The following is an 18,726-nucleotide window of genomic DNA, read 5'->3' as shown; positions in this document are numbered from 1 at the left end:
TATACTGCAAAATGTGCTTGAAAAAAATAACCCCTGGGAGTTAAGGGTTAGAAATTTCCAAATAGCCTGAAAAAAATAACCCCTGGGGGTTAAGGGTTAGAAATTTCCAAATAGCCTGGGGGTAAAAGGGTTAATAGTTTTTACTGACAATCAACATTAAAAAAATGCAAGGATTTATTTTCATGTCAACAGGCTATACTTGTACTGTATTATCATTTGCTTGCCTCCAAGAGAAATATTTTATATTGACATAACTAAAATTTTTGTACATTAGTATAATACAGTAGTTTTTCCTTATAAGAAAATATGATAGTCCTGGGTATTTTATGGTTAAATATGTATGTAGTAGGGGTCAATTTGTCATTTCGGAGAAATTTATTGAAATATAGTTTTCATTAAGTGAAGTCTTTGATGTCAGTTCATAATATTCAACAATATTTAGTTATTGAGTATTATGGTTCTCCGGTATTTATGGTAGGGTCAAATGTGCCTCTTGCGTACAGTATATTTGCAGCCTGGGCATTTTTTTAATTTATTTATTTTGCATTCCACTACATATATGTAACAGTTATTTGGTAATATAGCCTGTTATATATGCTAAGCATAATGTCTGATCAGTCAGGGTAAATTGTACACTAATCGAGGTTGCCTTGTTTTATACTGGGCCATTTATAAACAAACTCCCACATGCATTTGGTATACAGTATCTTTAAAACACAAGATGATTCACACAAGGAAACAAAAAAGCAAGAAATGTTCTACCTATTTTGTATCTAACCAAAACGTGATTCTGAAATATCTAATAGAATGCCTGCCTATCTTTGCTTCTGAATAAGGCTTTAATGTTTCTTTATACAGTTTTCCAAAATAGGACAGAAGAGAGAACTCTTAAGATTTGCCAACAAATCTATTACTAATTGTATCTATTGCCAATCATATTGTATGTATGTCCATGATAGTTTATTTTTAATTTGTTAAAATCAATTCATAAGAAAATGTGACCTCAGCTCAAGATGACAATATAACGAAGATCTAGATTTCAATTCAAAGAAAAGATGGAAAGAATTTTTTATCTGTGAAAATCACAACTTTCCTCCTGAAATCGGCGTACACTTTACTATACTTTAATGTTACAAATATTGGCCAAGATATTGGCAAAAGTAGGCACAGGATTGCAGCTAACTTATCTATTGCATCATTGTATGTGATTGAACAATGAACAAACTAACAATAGTTTAGTGGGGTGGTATAATGTTATTCAAAATTAAATTCCGGTACTTGTTAGCACCCTCTGTTTGGAAAATAACTGGTGCTCTAAAGAAAGATGAAACTGAAACTATGGCCACAAATAAAACTAACTACCTAAAAAGGAATGTTGTCTAAACGAGAAATAAGAACACAGTATTGTACCAATGTCTCTCACCATTTTAGCGTGTGGTACAAACTGAGGAGAAATAGAATTTTATAGAAGGGGTTATTCTCAAGATACTAAGCTTTAAAGTATGGATTTATATATGAAATATACAAGCTGTATATTGGTATGGGACAGTTTGGGACGCAAAGATATAATACAATGGAATGAGTTTGTACTTATAATTGAATTATTTTACAACTAAAAATCATAATGTAATTCTTTTTGTAATCAATACGGTACACCATTTTTGTTTATAAAGATATAAAATATACAGCATAAATGTATGGGCACGATGTTGAGGAGACATCGATGCAATAATAAAGAATTATGTCCAACATAAAAAGTACATATAATCGGACTGACAAATAGCGTACTCAAATGTCTAGCGACACCGATAACACGATGCCTTTCAGCACGACACAGCTGTCCAAGAAACAATTGACATTTTACCAGAAATTAAAGTAAGAGTAGAGGTACGTGCTATTTTAATTGGAATGTTTTGATACAGTATTTTTGTTGATAGTATTAGTAATGACCTAGTACAGTATTCAGTTTTTAATCATTTTAGCTTTTCACAACAAAAAGTATTGCTAGAAGTAGATTCTTTACATTGATGTTTATTTTAACCTGGGGTGAAAGTTTAGCCAAGTTATTTTAATGGTTTTCATCCCGTGTTGGTGTAATATATTAAAAGTTATGCAGGACTATCACATTTTTCTTCTACGAGTTTTAAATAAATGTACAGTACTAATATCAATTTTTGTCTTATTGGTTACATTAACTAATCTTAGGTATGAAGTCTTATCCTTTAATGAGCAAATTCTACTTTTGTAACATTGCTGTATTTCAATTAAATCTGTGTTATAAATAATTATCTCAAAAGAGAAGCATTCCTTGACACTGGATTCTCCATCTTGCTTGGACAGATTGGATTTAACCTTCAATTTTGTTGCTTTTTATTTCAGTTGTATCTTTCATAGCGGGTGAGTGGTTGTGTTTATTTGTAATTGATATGATTAACATTGTAAGTATCTGATTCAAGTAGCTTGCTGCATGCAAAAGTGCATCCTTGTAACCGATGTAACCTCATAGAAACAGAGATTCCATTTTGCCTCTTAAACCGTGTGTAGCTTCTAGCGACCTTGACAAATGTTCTGCTTTCTAATGTTTGTTCGTCTTCTGAGGAAGAGCATTCATCCATGTACAGTATCTTATCTCCAATATATTGTAGTTCTTGTACTGGAGGTTATGGCATATTTTTTGCATGTTTAAGGTTCAGTATGTTTGGAATTTATCACATGACGGAAACAGCATTGTGTAATTCTTTCTAGATTTATAATTGACTTGTGTAATTTGTTGTCTTGAGTTGATCTTTTTAGTCTTGAAAATCATTTTAATGTTACTCGTGGATTTGATATAATTTCACTACAAATCAATTATTTAGGATTAATCATTTATGTGCCCACAATGTCATCCCAGACACCTCAGCCCTTTATGAAAAATAGGAAAACCTAGCAGACAGCTCATAGTACCTTTAGCCTATTTCTTACATGTGGAAAACTATACTCTCTTTACCTATGGTTCTCATGAGTTTTATAAGACTGGACTGAAACTCCATACTTTTGAGGTTTTTGAGATCGTTTGAACATTGCTTTTATTCCTTTCGTCATCTTTTTCTTTTCGATGTGTATATTTGCTCGTGAAGTAATTTGAAAGTTAATTTTTCCATTTAGTTTTCTGAAGGTGGAATGTAGACATCTAGATTAGCTGAGATGGTAATTTTGTAAGGAAATATTTTCAGTACTGGCTTTTCTATTGGTTCTTAGAAAGTGCAACTAGTGTTATATTTGTATTTATGCCATTTTTTTTTTAATTACCTTGTAATTTTTGGCTGTCTTAATGTTAGCAAGTGTTAGCTATTGAACAGAAGGCTTGTTTTTACATCATCTTTCATTCTGGTTGGATAACTTATTTTAGAATTTGATTGTCCCTTGTGGGAAACTTCTATATCAAGGTCCCTCTCATTTCTAGGGTAAACTTCTCTATCAAGGTACCTCTCATTTTTAGAGTAAACTTGTATATCAGGGTCCCTCTCATTTTTAGGGTAAACTTCTATATCAAGGTCCCTCTCATTTTTTGGGTGAATTTCTATATCAAGGTCCCTCTTATTTTTAGGGTAAACTTATATATCTGGGTCCCTCTCATTTTTTAGGGTAAACTTCTATAACAAGGTCCCTCTCATTTCAAGGTAAACTTCTCTATCAAGGTCCCTCTCATTTTTAGGGTAAACTTGTATATCAGGGTCCCTCTCATTTTAGGGCAAACTTCTATATCAAGGTCCCTCTCATTTTTTGGGTAAACTTCTATATCAGGGTCCCTCACAATTTTAGGGTAAACTTCTATATCTAGGTCCCTCTCATTTTTAGGGTAAACTGCTATATCAAGGTCCCTCTCATTTTTTAAGGTAAACTCCTATATCAAGGTCCCTCTATTTTTTAAGGTAAACTCCTATATCAAGGTTCCTCTATTTTTTAAGGTAAACTCCTATATCAAGGTCCCTCTCATTTTTAAGGTAAACTTCTATATCAAGGTCCCTCTCATTTCTAGGAAAAAACTTCTATATAAAGGTCCCTCTCATTTTTAGGGTAAACTTCAATATCAAGGTCCTCTATTTTTTAAGGTAAACTCCTATATCAAGGTCCCTCTCATTTCTAGGAAAAAACTTCTATATAAAGGTCCCTCTCATTTTTAGGGTAAACTTCAATATCAAGGTCCCTCTCTAAACTTCTATATTAAAGTCCCTCTCATATTTAGGGTCTGCCTCAGTCTGCAGACATAGTTAATACTCGATAAAAAGAAGTCAATTTTCAGTAGGCTATTTCTACTATTAGGTAGGTTGCACATCTATTGATACTTCTATAAAGTCTCACCTAATAGGCCAATAGGCCTGACTGACTGAGTTCTGTCTCGTGTTAGTACGCTAGTGCATTTATTGTACCTATACTGGTATACAATGCTTAATTTAGGTAGGCCTACAAAGTTCGCCAATTTGTTTGTTTATAATGACTTGTATGTACATGATGGATGTTTCTGCAGATTCTAATTTTAAATATTTGTTGAAAAAAGGTAAGAAGACTAAAATGTTAGTTTTCATTGGATGAAATAGATTGAGGTAAGGTATAAAGACTAATTACAAATAATTGCTAAAAATTAATCAAATAGTACCTTCATGGAACCATTTAATAAGTATTGCTGCGTATGCTAAAAAAGGTTCCACAATGATGTAAGACGTGTATAAAAAAACGTGTATTTTTGTAGCTTATACAGCGAACTTTAGAGCTTTCGTCCATCATCTGTGAACTTGGTCACTAAAATGTTTATAATCTACAAAAATGCACAGGTTTTTATACAAGCCTTACATCATTGTAGAACCTTTTTTACATAATAAGTACGGAATTGTACTTATTTGCACCACTACTGCTTATATTTGCATAGCAAACTGATATTGTAACTTAATAATGTATTAATGTTGAATAATGTGATGTCATTTATAGTCTAATGCTGTTGGATGTTCACACTATCATTAAGGATGTTTTGGCGATGTTGAATAAACATATCTTGCATACTGAAATATTTTACTGATATGAGAAATATCATTATGCATTTTATTGTTATTGTATGATACAATTAATATGAATGCATAAATTTGATACATGTAAGTAACTACTATTAATGAAAAATTTGTCTGATGTATATACTATACTTCAAATTCTTGCTTTTGAAAAATTATTTAGATGGTCTATTTGGGAAAGGTGGAAATAATTGCATGCATTTGTAATTGCCATCATATTTTTTCATGAGAATGCATATATTTTCGGATGAAGTTGCCTTAGAAATAATATTTGTTATGTAGACTAACTTATTCACATATTATATTGCCATATACAAGTAAAAGCATTTATTTTGCAAGGGTCTTGGTAGGTTTTGGGGTAAGGATTAATAGGTTAGTCGCCATTTCTTTTGTTAGCTTTAGCAGTTTAATTATTGTACTTTTGAAATCACAATGATTGAGACTCAATTGGTAAATAAGTTACCAACCTACTGTAGTGTAGGGAGTAATACTTTTTATATGTTTGATGATAAACTCGCTATTTTTCACATGCACTGCATATATTTTAGTAATGATAGTGTAGAGGAAATCTTCTGACTATGCCATTCCTCAACTTCCCTGTACTCCCCATCTTACTATTTATATCCACTATGTTTGTATTCCCTTTCTTTATTCCATCTTTGTACTTCTCTACGTCTCTGCCATGCCCTCCTCCCTAACTTTTATTTGCCAAATATAAAAGAGTTATGAGAGAAAGAGTGCTTATGTTTATGAATGCTGTTATTACAAAACCAGTATGACAAATATTTTTTAGTGACTTTGAAAACTGACTGAGGTGTCAAAGAATGAGAAGATTTAGATATTTAATCAGAGAAACAGTTCAGAAATTCCCCTGAATTTGCACAGATAGACCCAAAAGGTTGTGGGTAAATCCAAAATTCAGATCAAGGTGAATACCATAGGGTAGACCAACTAGCATAGGTTAGTTCATCCAATGTCTAGCCTATACAAACATGCAATAAATACTAATGCTGAGACTCAAAAATAATAGTAATTACTTATCCTTCAGTTATACAGTAAGTGTATTAAAAATAAAACACAACTGCATTAAACAAAGTACAATACTCGAGAACTATTCTGATAGGCTACATGAATCTGCAATTAATTATAAAAGAATTATACAGTAATCTACAGTACTATCAGTAATTTAATCAATAGATAGTGTTATTAAATTAATGTAATGTAAGTGTATCTGTATGCATAATGAAGGCTGTGTAGGCTATAAGGAGCACATGCCTGTACTATAAAACAATTTTGCCCTTTGCCCAATGTAAGAGCAATCATATCCAAGTACAGTATAGCCTCTTTACATTTACGAGTGCCAAATTTTTCATTCCCATTATGATTGAGATCCGCTTTAGGTCTGCTATTCACACTTTCCAAACTCGCAGCGGGTAAGGACAAGAACTGGCTCGAACTAAGTAGTGAATATCTACAGGAGGGTGTGGATACGTGAGAATTTATTTTATATAGTCCGCCCTCTTCGCGTTGTGGGGTTAGGTAACGGAGGCACCCACAATAAACGAAAAACCTATTGGTGCCTTACATAGAGGCACTTATAACTCATAGAAACAAATGACTACTGCCTACTCACGGTCGACTAATAATGATAATAATAATAATAATGATAATAATAATAATTATTATTATTACTACTGTTATTATTACCAACTAAACTATAACCCTAGTTGGAAAAGCAGAATGCTATAAGTACAAGGGCTCTAACAGGGATAAAAAGCCCAATGAGGAAAGGAAATAAGTAAATATATAAACTACATGAGAAGTAACATCCTTAATAACTCACTGTGCTGTACTGTGTTGTTTTGTGTTTGCATGGTTTCTATCACAGTATTGTAGTTATAGTACTGATAAGGATAACTGTATATTACTAGCACAGCTTCAGTACACGGTTAAGATGACTCATAACGTGTATGTAGGTACTGTACACATAAATAATAACAAAACATTGTTATTTCTAACAACACTCACTGATACTGTAAAGTATAATAATGTGATACATGTATATTATAATCACTACAGTACAGCTTAATTAGTTAAAGTGAGATGACACATCACTCATAAGTGATCACTTTGCGAGGTTGCCTCACAACCCTGTCAGTTCTTCACCCAATTTGTAGCCTGTAGCCATATACTGTACTGTAAATACTCTGCAAGTAGAGTAGTTCTTTTACAATGAACAATTTAATAACTTAGACAATTAACAGTAAAAGTACAGTTAGATAAAAAAAAAAAAAACTGTACAGTTTACGTACAACACCACTTACCGTTTATGAAGTGACAATTAACAGTAAAAGTACAGTTAGATAAAAAAAAAAAACTGTACAGTTCATGTACAACACCACTTACCGTTTATGAAGTTCTATACCGAAAAATCTCTGAGACACATGATGCAATTCTTGAGGCACTGTAGTAGCGTTCAGTGTATGTGTACTTGTACACAGTACATAAAATCCTTTATGTAACATATACGGGACTTAACACTGCTGTAAAAAAAATAAAAATGATTAGTTACAAATACTAATGGATCTCTCTCTCGTATACACATTTACATGGATTGTATTTTCAAAAAAGAGATTAAGTGTACTTTATGAGTAACTTACTGGTTCCAGCCCACAAGAGGCACAATTCGTGAGATGGATGAGGTTAAGTTGTGCAGTTACAAATGGAAGAACGCCTAAGGGACGTTACTGCATGGAATGTCATGTCTATGCGGACAAGTTAACAGTGCTGTAAAGAAAATTATAAAACATTATGTAAATATTCCCTATACAGTACTGTATATAGAAATGCAACATTTTAAAAGTTTCAAATACCCTGTGTTATTACTGTACCCATTTTTCTTTCTTACTTTAAATGCTGTGAAGAAAGCTCTGGGTGATAAGAGGATAGACGTGAAAGAGGCAAGAGAGCATGCTAGAAATAGGAATGAATGGAGAGCGATTGAGTTGCAGTTACGGTAGGTCCTGCTACTTCCTCTGGTTGCCTTGGTGACCGCGGAGGTAGCAGTAGTAGAGGATTCATCGTATGAAACTTCATCTGTGGTGGATAACGGGGGAGGGTAAGGCTGTGGCACCCTAGCCGTACCAGCCAAGCGTGGCTGAATCCCTTGTCAGGCTGGGAGGGGCGGGGAGAGGAAAGGTCCCCTCTTGTTCATTTGTTTGATGTCAGCTACCCCCTAAAATTGGGGAAAGTGCCTTGGTACATAGAGAAAAAATTTCACAGAAAAATATCGTGCCTTTCTGTTGCAAGGGAAGAAGGATTGGTTATACCATTATCACTGTTTTATGGGAGCTACACTGGAGTTGCTAGAGAAGGAAATTTAAGATTCAGGATAATCTGTGGCAGGAAGAGGTGGTGGACGATTCACACAACAGGTAAAGAACATCATGATTTAGAACTGCTTTGCCACCTTCTTCATTTTATCCATGATGCTCTTGTTGGCTGAAAAACCCTCATCCATAGTATGCTTGAACTTGAGGGCAAGCCCCATAGAAGGGTCCATGCTGTATGCCTTATTTTTAAATCCTCCATCATCTGTGACATTTCTGCTTGTCAGGTTCATCAGCCTCGGCCTCCTTTTCTTCACTTGCTAAACAGACTAATTGAGCAAGGTCCTCCTAGATACTGTCCTCAGCCTTCAGCTCCCACTTTCTTTGCCACGATCACAATCTTCCCCACTGTCTGTTAAAAAGCTTCATCATGACTGAAACTGGCCAAGCCTTATCACATACTCTGCCCCCAGACATTTTCCAGTAAGCACTTACCATCTGTGGTTTGGCTTCATTGAATGATTCCTCGACAGCAGACAGAGTTTACAATAGTGAAACTTTCAACTCTTGACATCGGGGGCACGATCATTATCCGCAATTGCTTGGAATTGTATCAGAGAATGATCTTGTTTGGGAAAGTGGGAGAAACATTTGCTCTAAGGGATAATTGAGAGTCATTTTATGGCACATGAATCAGATTGAAGTTTAGGTTGAGCAAGCTCAAGCTGAGAAAGTTTAATAAACCAGTTTTCCGTCTAACCCCAGAAAGGGAAAATGCGACATAAAATGTTGATGGTTTTCTAATTGCCATATTTGGGTAGCAGTGGTGAATACCTTCCATTTTTAATTAATGTTGTTTTAATTTTATTTAGGTTAGGAATTAATATAAGTATTATATGAAACTAATGATGTGTAGTTTTAGGTTGATTATTTTTGACAGTCGACTGGTAGCCATTTGTAAAAAATGCACAGAAGAGTAGATTTTCCATTGCAGTTTTTTTTTTTTTTTTTTTTTTTTTTTCTGGAAAGCTTTTACTTCCTTTATAAAGTTAAAAGTTTTGAAGTGCTCTGATATCCATGTGTAATAAAGAGGGCTTTGTTTTACATCTTTAATTTTATACTTTAATATACTTTTGAAATTGTATATATACTGTAGTAGAACAATTTTTTTTTAGTCTTGTTTGGTGTCCTTTATGTCTTGTATTCAGTTGTGTTTATTGTTGTAGTAGTAATGAATAAAATTGGTATTAGCTATCAATTTTAAACTGCATTGACATTCCAAATTTATTTTAGAATATTTTATTTCTTAATGTTTGATACTCTCTACCTTTCTATCCCATTCTGTGATTTGATTTTCACTGAAATGAGTACTGTATGTAAAATGGTTGTATATACCTGTATAGATATATAAGTGGACTGCTTGTACAGAAATATTTTTCACATTGTAGGAGTTGAGATTAAGTTCATAGCATTGCTCTCAACGTTTGTGTTGTAGTGACATGATGTAGAAACACGATTTGTAGTATTTTTAGGAAAAGTTAGATATTTTACAACACTCTGTGTGCATCACTGCCATTATTTTATGTCATATATTATTTGCAAGTTTTAGTTTTTTGCTGTGATCTAAGTATGGCAAAACACAGCATTGTAAACTTTTTGAATGGTGTTTTCCGAATACAGTAGATACTTCTTATGAATCACAGTATTCCAATTGGTATATTGTAAATGGTAGTAATAATAAATTTTTTAATGATGTATACTTGCTTGAAAATTTAACGTTATTAATGAGGTATTATGCTGTATGATAATGATATTGTTTGTCTGTAATTTATACATAAAACAAAACTGTTTGTTTGACTTTTCACAGGTTTATTTCATATCATTTATTTTATTCTTGATACAGGTCAGAGTGTGATCTGTGAGGTAATGAGGAGAATCCTAGCTGCACGGGCCATCCACAACGTCTTCTCCACAAACGAACTGAAGCTGACAACCACAGACGCCCATCTAATCCTCACGGATGCGGCCACCCACACCATGCGTCTTCGGCACAGTCTTAGTGACGTGGCTTACTGGGCAACTCATAATGAAAACAGAAAGTATGTCACCTTTTTATACAGTACAGTTTTGCTCTTTCATCTGCTGACCCACTGACCTGAGGTCAATTGCGTGAGGGAAAAAAAAACAGAAGGAGGATACTGTACAGTATTGATGTTGTTATTGGTGTTTTTTAGTATTGGTAGTTATTTCAATACTATAATTAATGTTATCATTACAATATAATTTAATGTACAGTATTGTCCTTTTGTTCTCATAAGTATGGAAACCATTCGTCCTTAAAGATAGGGATATTTCTTCAGTAGCACTGGAATCGACATTAAATTGTTAAGGTAGCGAGAGAGGGAAGCCCCGCCTACCACCTTGTCACAGAATAACGATTTTTGTCTTGGGCTGCGACGGGTACAGGCGTATTGTCATGTTCACTCAACTGTTGGATCTTTTCTTATATCAATTTGTGAAAAGTGTTCATATTGCTTGTTCTTGTGAGAGCTCTTGCTTGTAAGTGGAGGTGCACTGAAAGATAAGAAGATGGTGAAGTGATTATTATTCCAATGAAGATACAAACCTTAAAAACCCAAGTGTTTTGTAGTACTTGAGAATTGCAGTTTGACTAGGAATTTTTCTTTTCCTCTCTCTTCTTCCTCCTGTACCATCTCTTCCATCACCACTCATATTCTCTTCTTCAGACACTACTTAGAAGGAAAATGAAGCAGTAGTAATCACACAAGACACCTCTTGTTAAAGTTCCTCAGGAATTCTAGCATGTACTCTTCTTTCCAGGAGGTAGTAATAGATCTCACTTGCTGACTGAACTTAGGATTCATTCAGGCAAATCCATAGATCAGGAGAGGGTGAGCATTAGCTCTACTGTCATTATTACTGATATGACATTTAAAGAGTACCCTGGCCCTTAGGGAGCTGCATTCCCTCTTCCGAAGGAGGTATTAGCTGTCATTATTCGACCTGTATCTTCTGGGTTTGTTGAACAGTTGGTAGCCCAATATGACAGTTTTCTTCTTGGATTGGATGCAGGTGAATGGTCTCAGTTTGGGATCCAGCAGTAACTATATTGACCACGCAAAGGTGTCTAAAAGATGGCAAGAAATGCGAGCGGGTTACACATAGCTGAAAGGTTTAAAGTAATTAAAGAATTCCAGGCTCTATGGGAGGATCTCTAATCTTGGAGGTGCTATGTACCATCAGTACCCTTCCTGAATGGTGCGCTAGAACCCCCAGATAACACTAGAGTTCGTTCTTTGTTCCGATTTTATTCTATTAAATTACTGATGCACATTTTATGATCTATTTAAGTATTTCCTAAGGGTATCTATCAAATTACAGTTAATTAATAGCTTCAAATATGTTTAAAACTAGAAATAGATCTCAAATACTAGGACCTGGAAATAAGTTGATTTACTTCTTATATACTGTACAGTACCTTTCAGCTACTGAGAACAGTGTTTAAACCTCTTGATAATATATTACTTCCTAAGTTTATCTTTATAAGTGTGTTCAAGTATCTGATGTGATTATGAATTTTTCAATGTGACCCTAATGATGAGAATACATTTCTTGAACGTTGGTACGATGTCTAAATGAACGAGAGACGATTTCCAATACACTTTTATTTTTATATATTATGTTGAATATAATTGGACACATATTTTGAGCTCACTATTCATGTCAGTCTTGCATGTATATAATACAATCAAACTTATAAAGTAAAGCATCGTTTATTTACTGTAGATGCCAAGATTTAACTAACATTAAATGCTAAAATAAATAAAGATATTTAAGGAATCTAGTGTTACCATTAAATTATGATCATTACGCTTAATTTTTTCAATTGGGTTGCAGATTGGTTGGTTACATTGTTCGACAAAACGATACTGAAAATACAGATAATCCACGTTATTCGTGTTACGTATTTGAAGCGGACAGCAGTGGAACAGACATATGTAATGCTCTTGGTGTTGCAGCAAAGAAGGCTTACAATAAATTGATGGAGAAAAAGACTTTGGAAAAGAAGAGAAAACAAGAAACGGTAAGTATCAAATATTTTGAAGTAGAAGAATAGTTGTTTCTTCATTAAAAGTATCCTATGTTTTTCCTTTTGTAAAGTAATCCTATGATTTTAATATGGATACAAAATGAACGGGAACCTAGTATGTTAGGAGTCCAACACTTCTTTTTTAAATACAAAAAAATAAGATTTTTCATACAAACCATTAACCCTTTTACCCCTAGGCTATTTGGAACTTTCCAACCCTTAACCCCCAAGGGTTTTTTTTTTTCAAGCACATTTTGCAGTATATTTTTTTTAAATTGGTCTAACAGCCTTAATTTTCATCATAGAGAGGTCAGGTTGGTCTCATTCTCTTGGAAAATGTCTGAAGTTTCTCAAAAATTTATCAAAAATATGCAAAAAAAAATGTAAATAGCAGTTTTTTGCAAGGACGTACCGGTACGTCCATGCATGGGGGTAAAGGGACGAGTTTTGTGAAACGTACCAGTACGTCCTTTGGGGGTAAAAGGGTTAATATATATTCTCACATTCATACCAGTATGATCTAACATTCACTAGTCATTCGAATGTCAGATTAAGTATTCTAACCATGAATACATGATCTGGATTCTTAGGTTTGTTTTAACGATCTACCTCATTTTTTTAAAACTATATGTAAGGCAAAGAGATTCAAGGGGTAGGGAGGAGGACACCTGCTCTATGATTAATGGGTTTGTAAAGGAAAACATCCTTGTGATAAAAAGTGTACATAATCATGTACTATCCTCAACCACATTTATTATTATTATTATTATTATTATTATTATTATTACTACTTGCTAAGCTACAACCCTAGTTGGAAAAGCAGAATGTTATAAGCCCAGGGGCCCCAATAGGGAAATAGCCCAGTGAGGAATGGAAACAAGGAATAATAAGATATTTTAAGATTCTGAATGCCCAAGACTGTTAGTGTATGCTTGTTGAATCCAGTAGAGTACTTAGAAACTTTGGAACTGTAATGTGTCAGGGTCTAAGTTTTCAGTAAAACAAAGATACATTAAACAGCATGGTCAAAACAATCTTGGGTAAAACAAGGATCAGTATCGGGTAACAGTCTCTCAAACTTGAAAATATACTGCACTTACCATCAACATGAAACTGAGCAGTCAATAATTCTTGAAGTCTGTCTCTTGACAGTACTGTAAATGAAAGGTTATGGGGAGTCAAAATGAAACAGAAGAAATGAGTTTCCAACATCTCCCGAAGGTAAAATGTTAACTCTCCATGATTGTTGGTCCCAATGGATACAAGTTCATCCATTTATGGGAAGTGTCCTACATAAAATGTAGCGAAGGTAGACTTGCACTGGGAGGCAGTGTTCACAGGTACAGTACCTGTTAATGATTTAATATAAAATTTAGGCCTCAAGACAAGCACTGGTAGCTCTCTGTTAAGCAGCCAAATCCGATAGGTACCTAAGACCCTACAGTCATGGTTGACTACTAAATTAGAAATTATTTCAACGCTTAAATGGTATCTTAAACATTTGGTCTAGTTAATACGATGTAATAAGTTTATGAATGTTAAGAAAAATGTGTATAAGAAGTAATTCAATGCATGTTCTCCATTTTGCTTAATATTTTAAAATGAAGGAAATTCGGCTTTATTTAACTGGTCAACACATGCACTGTGGTTGGCAAAAATGTAGCCAAAGACGCTTCTTCAGAATTCTCTTATAGATTCTCAAAATCAATGGCTGGTGATGACTCAGCAGATAGAACTATAGGCTCCCCCAAACCCCTCTCCTTAGCTCACAAGGATGGTGAGATTGCAGCGACCAAAGAAACTATCGAGTTTGAGCAGGACTCTAACCCCAGTCTGACGTTCACCAGCCAGAGACGTTACCACATCGGCCACCATAACCACAATGAGGAGTCAAGATGTTTAACATGCATTAAAGTGCTGTATATAAAATTATATGTATAATATATGTAGAGCTTACACATATTGATCTGGAGAGTTACACCTATGAATGCAATGCTTATGATTCTTTGTGATTTGAACTTATTAGGTACACAACTTTATGTATTTCTAAAGCTCAAACTTGCAGCAAATGTTTTTACAGTATGTTGAACAGGCTGACACAAGTCTTTTTAGTTTATATATAAGATATCTGTTTTGATGTTGTTACCGTTTTTTAAATATTTTATTCTAATTATTCATTATTTCTCATATCATTTATTTATTTCCTTTCCTCACTGGGTTATTTTTCCCTGTTGGAGACCTGGGGATTATAGCATCTTGCTTTTTCAACTCGGGTTGTAGCTTAGCTTGTTATAATAATAATAATAATAATAATACATATGTGTATCACAATTTCTTAGTCTTTATGTATCTGCCATCCACCATATTTTTCCTTTGTTTCAAGGTTCTTTTTGTATTTTCAATTAATTGCATAAATTCTCCCTCATCATTTTCAGAGATTACTCTTAGATAACATCGCACAATTACCGGATAAAGACGGGCCTCCGCAGGTAAGCTCAGATGGACAGTTCTTAATCTTAGATGGTGAACTACCAGGTTCTGCCCCAAGAACACCCCCTGTATCAACAGGTAGTCGAGGACGTACTCCAGTTCTTAGCTCACAAGAACCTTCTAAAGAAGAGGATCCTGAAAGTGAAGCTTAAAATGTATACACGTTTCTCTTTTTTGAAGAAAAGGTAATTATAAGTTTGTGTTCTATAAATTTCAGACAGATAGCATTGACTTCAGGGCTTTGAATTTCACAAAAATAAAACGCCTTCTAATGCTCAAAGTCATAATGATTAAGGCTTATTCTAGTGAGAATGATCTCTTTCATACATCTTTCATTGAGCATTATTTGGGCAGACAATAGCTTTATACCGTATTGTGGACACAAAATTTCCAAAGATAAACTTGAGAGGCACAGGTACTTTCTAGTGTTTAGAAATCTGGAATTCAGTTAGTTTTACAAGGTTCACTCAGCAAATACTCCCTTATTTTGGGGAAATGGTTCAAGATTTTTGAAGTGAATTATGACAAGAACTGTAAACATAGCAATGAGTAAATGTGTCTTTCGTCACAAAGTTGTCTTGTTAGAATAAAAGCTAAACTCTCCAGATACTCTAGCTTTTATATGTATTGTATGTTTATAGTAATTAGAGGGATGAAACTTCACACACAATTTATGATCCTGTACATTGGTGCTTGTTTACAACTGTAATCAGCTGTTGTAAAGTCAACTTTTTTCCCCAAAGTTTTGTTAATTTCAGTGGCCTACAGTTTCTTTCAGATGGCTTGGTGGGAACTTGAATATTTATTCTTTTCACATTGTTTCTCTTCATTATACCAGTTGTTTTTTTAGTAACAAGATGTGAATTAAAACATTGTCAAAGAACATAATCATAATTTTATAACTGCAGGAGGAGAGTGAGCAGAAATAAAATGTATTTTATGGTGATTTATATGTTATTACAGTAAATATTTACTGGTGTTTTGATACAAACATTTACGTATGGAGACCTTGAAGAGTTTGATCATACACTAGTACCGCGTGTATTTATTTGCATTTTGAAAAAGGGGCACGGGATGTGACAGCTCCATTTCATCACTAGGGCTGTGAAAGCTGATGCAACTTCACCATCAGTGTCATGGTTAGTGCTGTAATCTATGTCTGTTTATGAACCCCATTAATTTGTATGAGAATATTTAATGTCAAAAAGGGGTTTCAATGTGACAATTTTTGCCTCTTTGTACTTACGATGTTGATACAGTATATAGATTAATTTGAGCGAGTACCGAAAAGTAAACGCGATTCAGATCGAAACGGCGTAATCTATCACCACCACCTAGTCCTTTGTGATTCAGATATTTAGCGTCTTTGTATTTGCACGTGTGTTTTAGACACAGTAGTGATGAAGTTTTGCCATTTTGCCAATGAGCTGAAAATCATAGAGATTTGATATCGGAGGCCAAGTGTTGTACAGTACTATACCATTACTTCAAAGGATGACACAAAAGAATGGCAACTCTTCGCTACCTTTACTGATGTATCTATAAAAGTATTTGTTACGGTCATCTTGCAGCCTTTCATACTTACAGATATATAAACACACCTTACAAATTGTGAAATTTTCTTGTGTGCTTATATATGTACAGTAGTATATTTCTAGGTGGCACATAAAATGTATACCGTATCCAGTGTATTATACTGGTATGTTTTAATTTTGTGAACATAAATTGTAAGGATATTGTATATTTACTGCAATTATTATTCAAGTCATGAAATGAGATTTATGCGTGGAACGAATATCTATTTTGGTAAAAAAGAGAAAGGTCAACTCATCTTTTTATGTATTGTAAAGTCCTTTGTGTATCAACTGCTCCTATAAACTGCCAGCTAGTAAGAGCTTAGAATTTAAGAATCAGTAAAAACTATTAGAATTTAACTCAAGTGGTCTGGTTAAATTATTTGATAATACTGGTCACAATATTTTGATGGGACACCCTCCTAACAGGCTTCATTCTTCAATATCAAATACAGTACAGTATTGTACGCAATTACTGCCTTAGTTGCATCGATTCTATAGTATGCTACTTCGATTGTTCAAATGATTTTTCTATATGATTATTTGGCCTTATATTTCAAGATGATTCACTTACTAGCTAGGTCTTAGATGCTGATTGCTTAGCTTGTTTCCTACAATTTTCTCATACGAAAATTGTCACAAAAAAAGTAGAAAAACTTAATAAGATTCTTTTACATTTTTGACAAATTTTGTAGGACATGTATTGATTCAATTTGTCTCTGTATTTGTTTCATGTACAGTACAGTATATGTAATAATCTATAAAATTTTTTTTTTTTTTTCTAACTTGAATAAGAAATAGCAATAAAAATGCGTATATCATCAGGTAGTGTGCGCGCATGTAGTATGTCCTGTTATTACTTAAATGTCATCGCAATGATGTTCATGGACTGAAAAAAAAAAATTAAAAGGTACTATAGAGCCTGGTAAGGGAAATGTCTGTCTGTCAGCTATTCATTTACATTTCAGTTGTTTACAACCTTGATATATGAAATAAAAAGTACTTGAGAATATTATTTAAGTATGTATAATGCTGCTCTCTGAGCAGCAATGAATCTGATGTAATTTTACTAAAGAAAATTATACTCCTTTAAGAAATTTATCCAGTAGCATTCCTTATTCATAGTAGCCTCAATAACCATAAAGAATAAGCAGCAAAATATTTAATTCCCACTTACAGAGTTTAGGGGTTGTATTTTGAAAGGAGGTGTAAAGGTAATGAAGGGTGGTGTAACAAGAACTGTTAATTGTCATGTGATAATAGGCGGCTTAGAATGTGATAATTGAATTGGAAATATATATTTTTATGAGGAAAGGAATGCATGATACAATCAATGACAGGGTATGTTTGGTCATGATGTCCCAGCCATAATAATACACTACAAAGACTTGTAGTGTACTTCAGTAGGCTGTTGATTTTACCCTTTGGGTGATAAAGCCTTTTCGAAGGCTTGGAATGAGGCACCAAGAACAGCAAGACTGTTAGAAGCACCACTGAGCATAGGCAACTCCTATCGTTTGACACAATCACTGACAATTTAGAACAAATTTCTTGAAACTTGTTATTGATTCTTGAAGTCGACCGTTTTATTTTAGAAAAGGCCTATTCAAGTGCAATTTAGTTATTATCTATAATAATTGTTTACCGGTTAAGTATCAATGTAAGCTTTCATAAACACAAGCTATTTATAGAAATGTGTATGGGAAGTATGCCAAAACTTACTTTATATCCCTGGACCTTCCTGGTTCAAGAATATTTTTTTCATGTTACACACTCCCAGATCTTTTGAGGAAAGAATTCTCATAAGTTGTGTCTCATGCATTTTATATTTTCAAACTTGATGTTAGTATGTTTGCTACTTGAGCACTTGATAGGAAATGTTTCATTTTTCTTTTTCATGTCTTCTGTAATTTATCGAAACACACCCTTCAAAGTTCTAAATTTCATGTGATGAGGGAATTGGCTCGGAACTCCTTCGGTTCTGCGTGCGTAACAATGTACGGCCGCTGATATGTGCAGACCATTGTATATTGCTTTGTGTAAAATAGTTGGTTTAGAAAAACATTTCAAAATTTTTGTAATGATGTGAAGCTCAGTAAGTTGTAGATACAATATATAAATTGCCTTACAAGTCAGGAATATATGGAACTACCAAGAACTTGAAATATTTATTTCAT

At 33.9% G+C, this 18,726-nt stretch overlaps 2 protein-coding genes across 4 annotated transcripts in view; one reads left to right on the top strand and one right to left on the bottom strand.

The window, feature by feature from the left end:
• The window catches only part of LOC137618253 (DCC-interacting protein 13-alpha-like), a 53,364-nt gene extending 37,661 nt beyond the window's left edge, over nt 1-15,703 (top strand). Inside the window, exons 12-15 of the mRNA XM_068348414.1 lie at nt 2,380-2,397; nt 10,278-10,473; nt 12,293-12,479; nt 14,921-15,703. Of these exons, the coding sequence (XP_068204515.1) occupies nt 2,380-2,397; nt 10,278-10,473; nt 12,293-12,479; nt 14,921-15,127 (608 nt within the window). The 3' untranslated portion in view covers nt 15,128-15,703. The remainder of the gene's footprint in view (nt 1-2,379; nt 2,398-10,277; nt 10,474-12,292; nt 12,480-14,920) is intronic.
• Nucleotides 7,458-18,726, bottom strand: part of LOC137618252 (patched domain-containing protein 3-like) — a 51,966-nt gene continuing 40,697 nt past the window's right edge. Inside the window, exons 4-5 of one of the 3 annotated variants that reach the window (XR_011039759.1) lie at nt 7,706-7,832; nt 7,458-7,588 (exon numbers count right to left, since the gene is read on the bottom strand). Coding sequence is in view for 2 of the 3 variants with exons in the window: in XM_068348411.1 (XP_068204512.1) it covers nt 10,878-10,948 (71 nt within the window). In the remaining variant the exon portion in view is untranslated. Of the gene's footprint in view, nt 7,589-7,705; nt 7,833-10,806; nt 10,949-15,791; nt 17,439-18,726 lie in introns of those variants that run through there. The other 2 variants (XM_068348411.1, XM_068348413.1) reach the window with 2 other exon arrangements.

Source organism: Palaemon carinicauda, chromosome 24, assembly GCF_036898095.1.
Source record: "Palaemon carinicauda isolate YSFRI2023 chromosome 24, ASM3689809v2, whole genome shotgun sequence".
NCBI classification, from domain to species: domain Eukaryota; kingdom Metazoa; phylum Arthropoda; class Malacostraca; order Decapoda; family Palaemonidae; genus Palaemon; species Palaemon carinicauda.
This window is presented reverse-complemented; position numbering and strand designations above follow the sequence as displayed.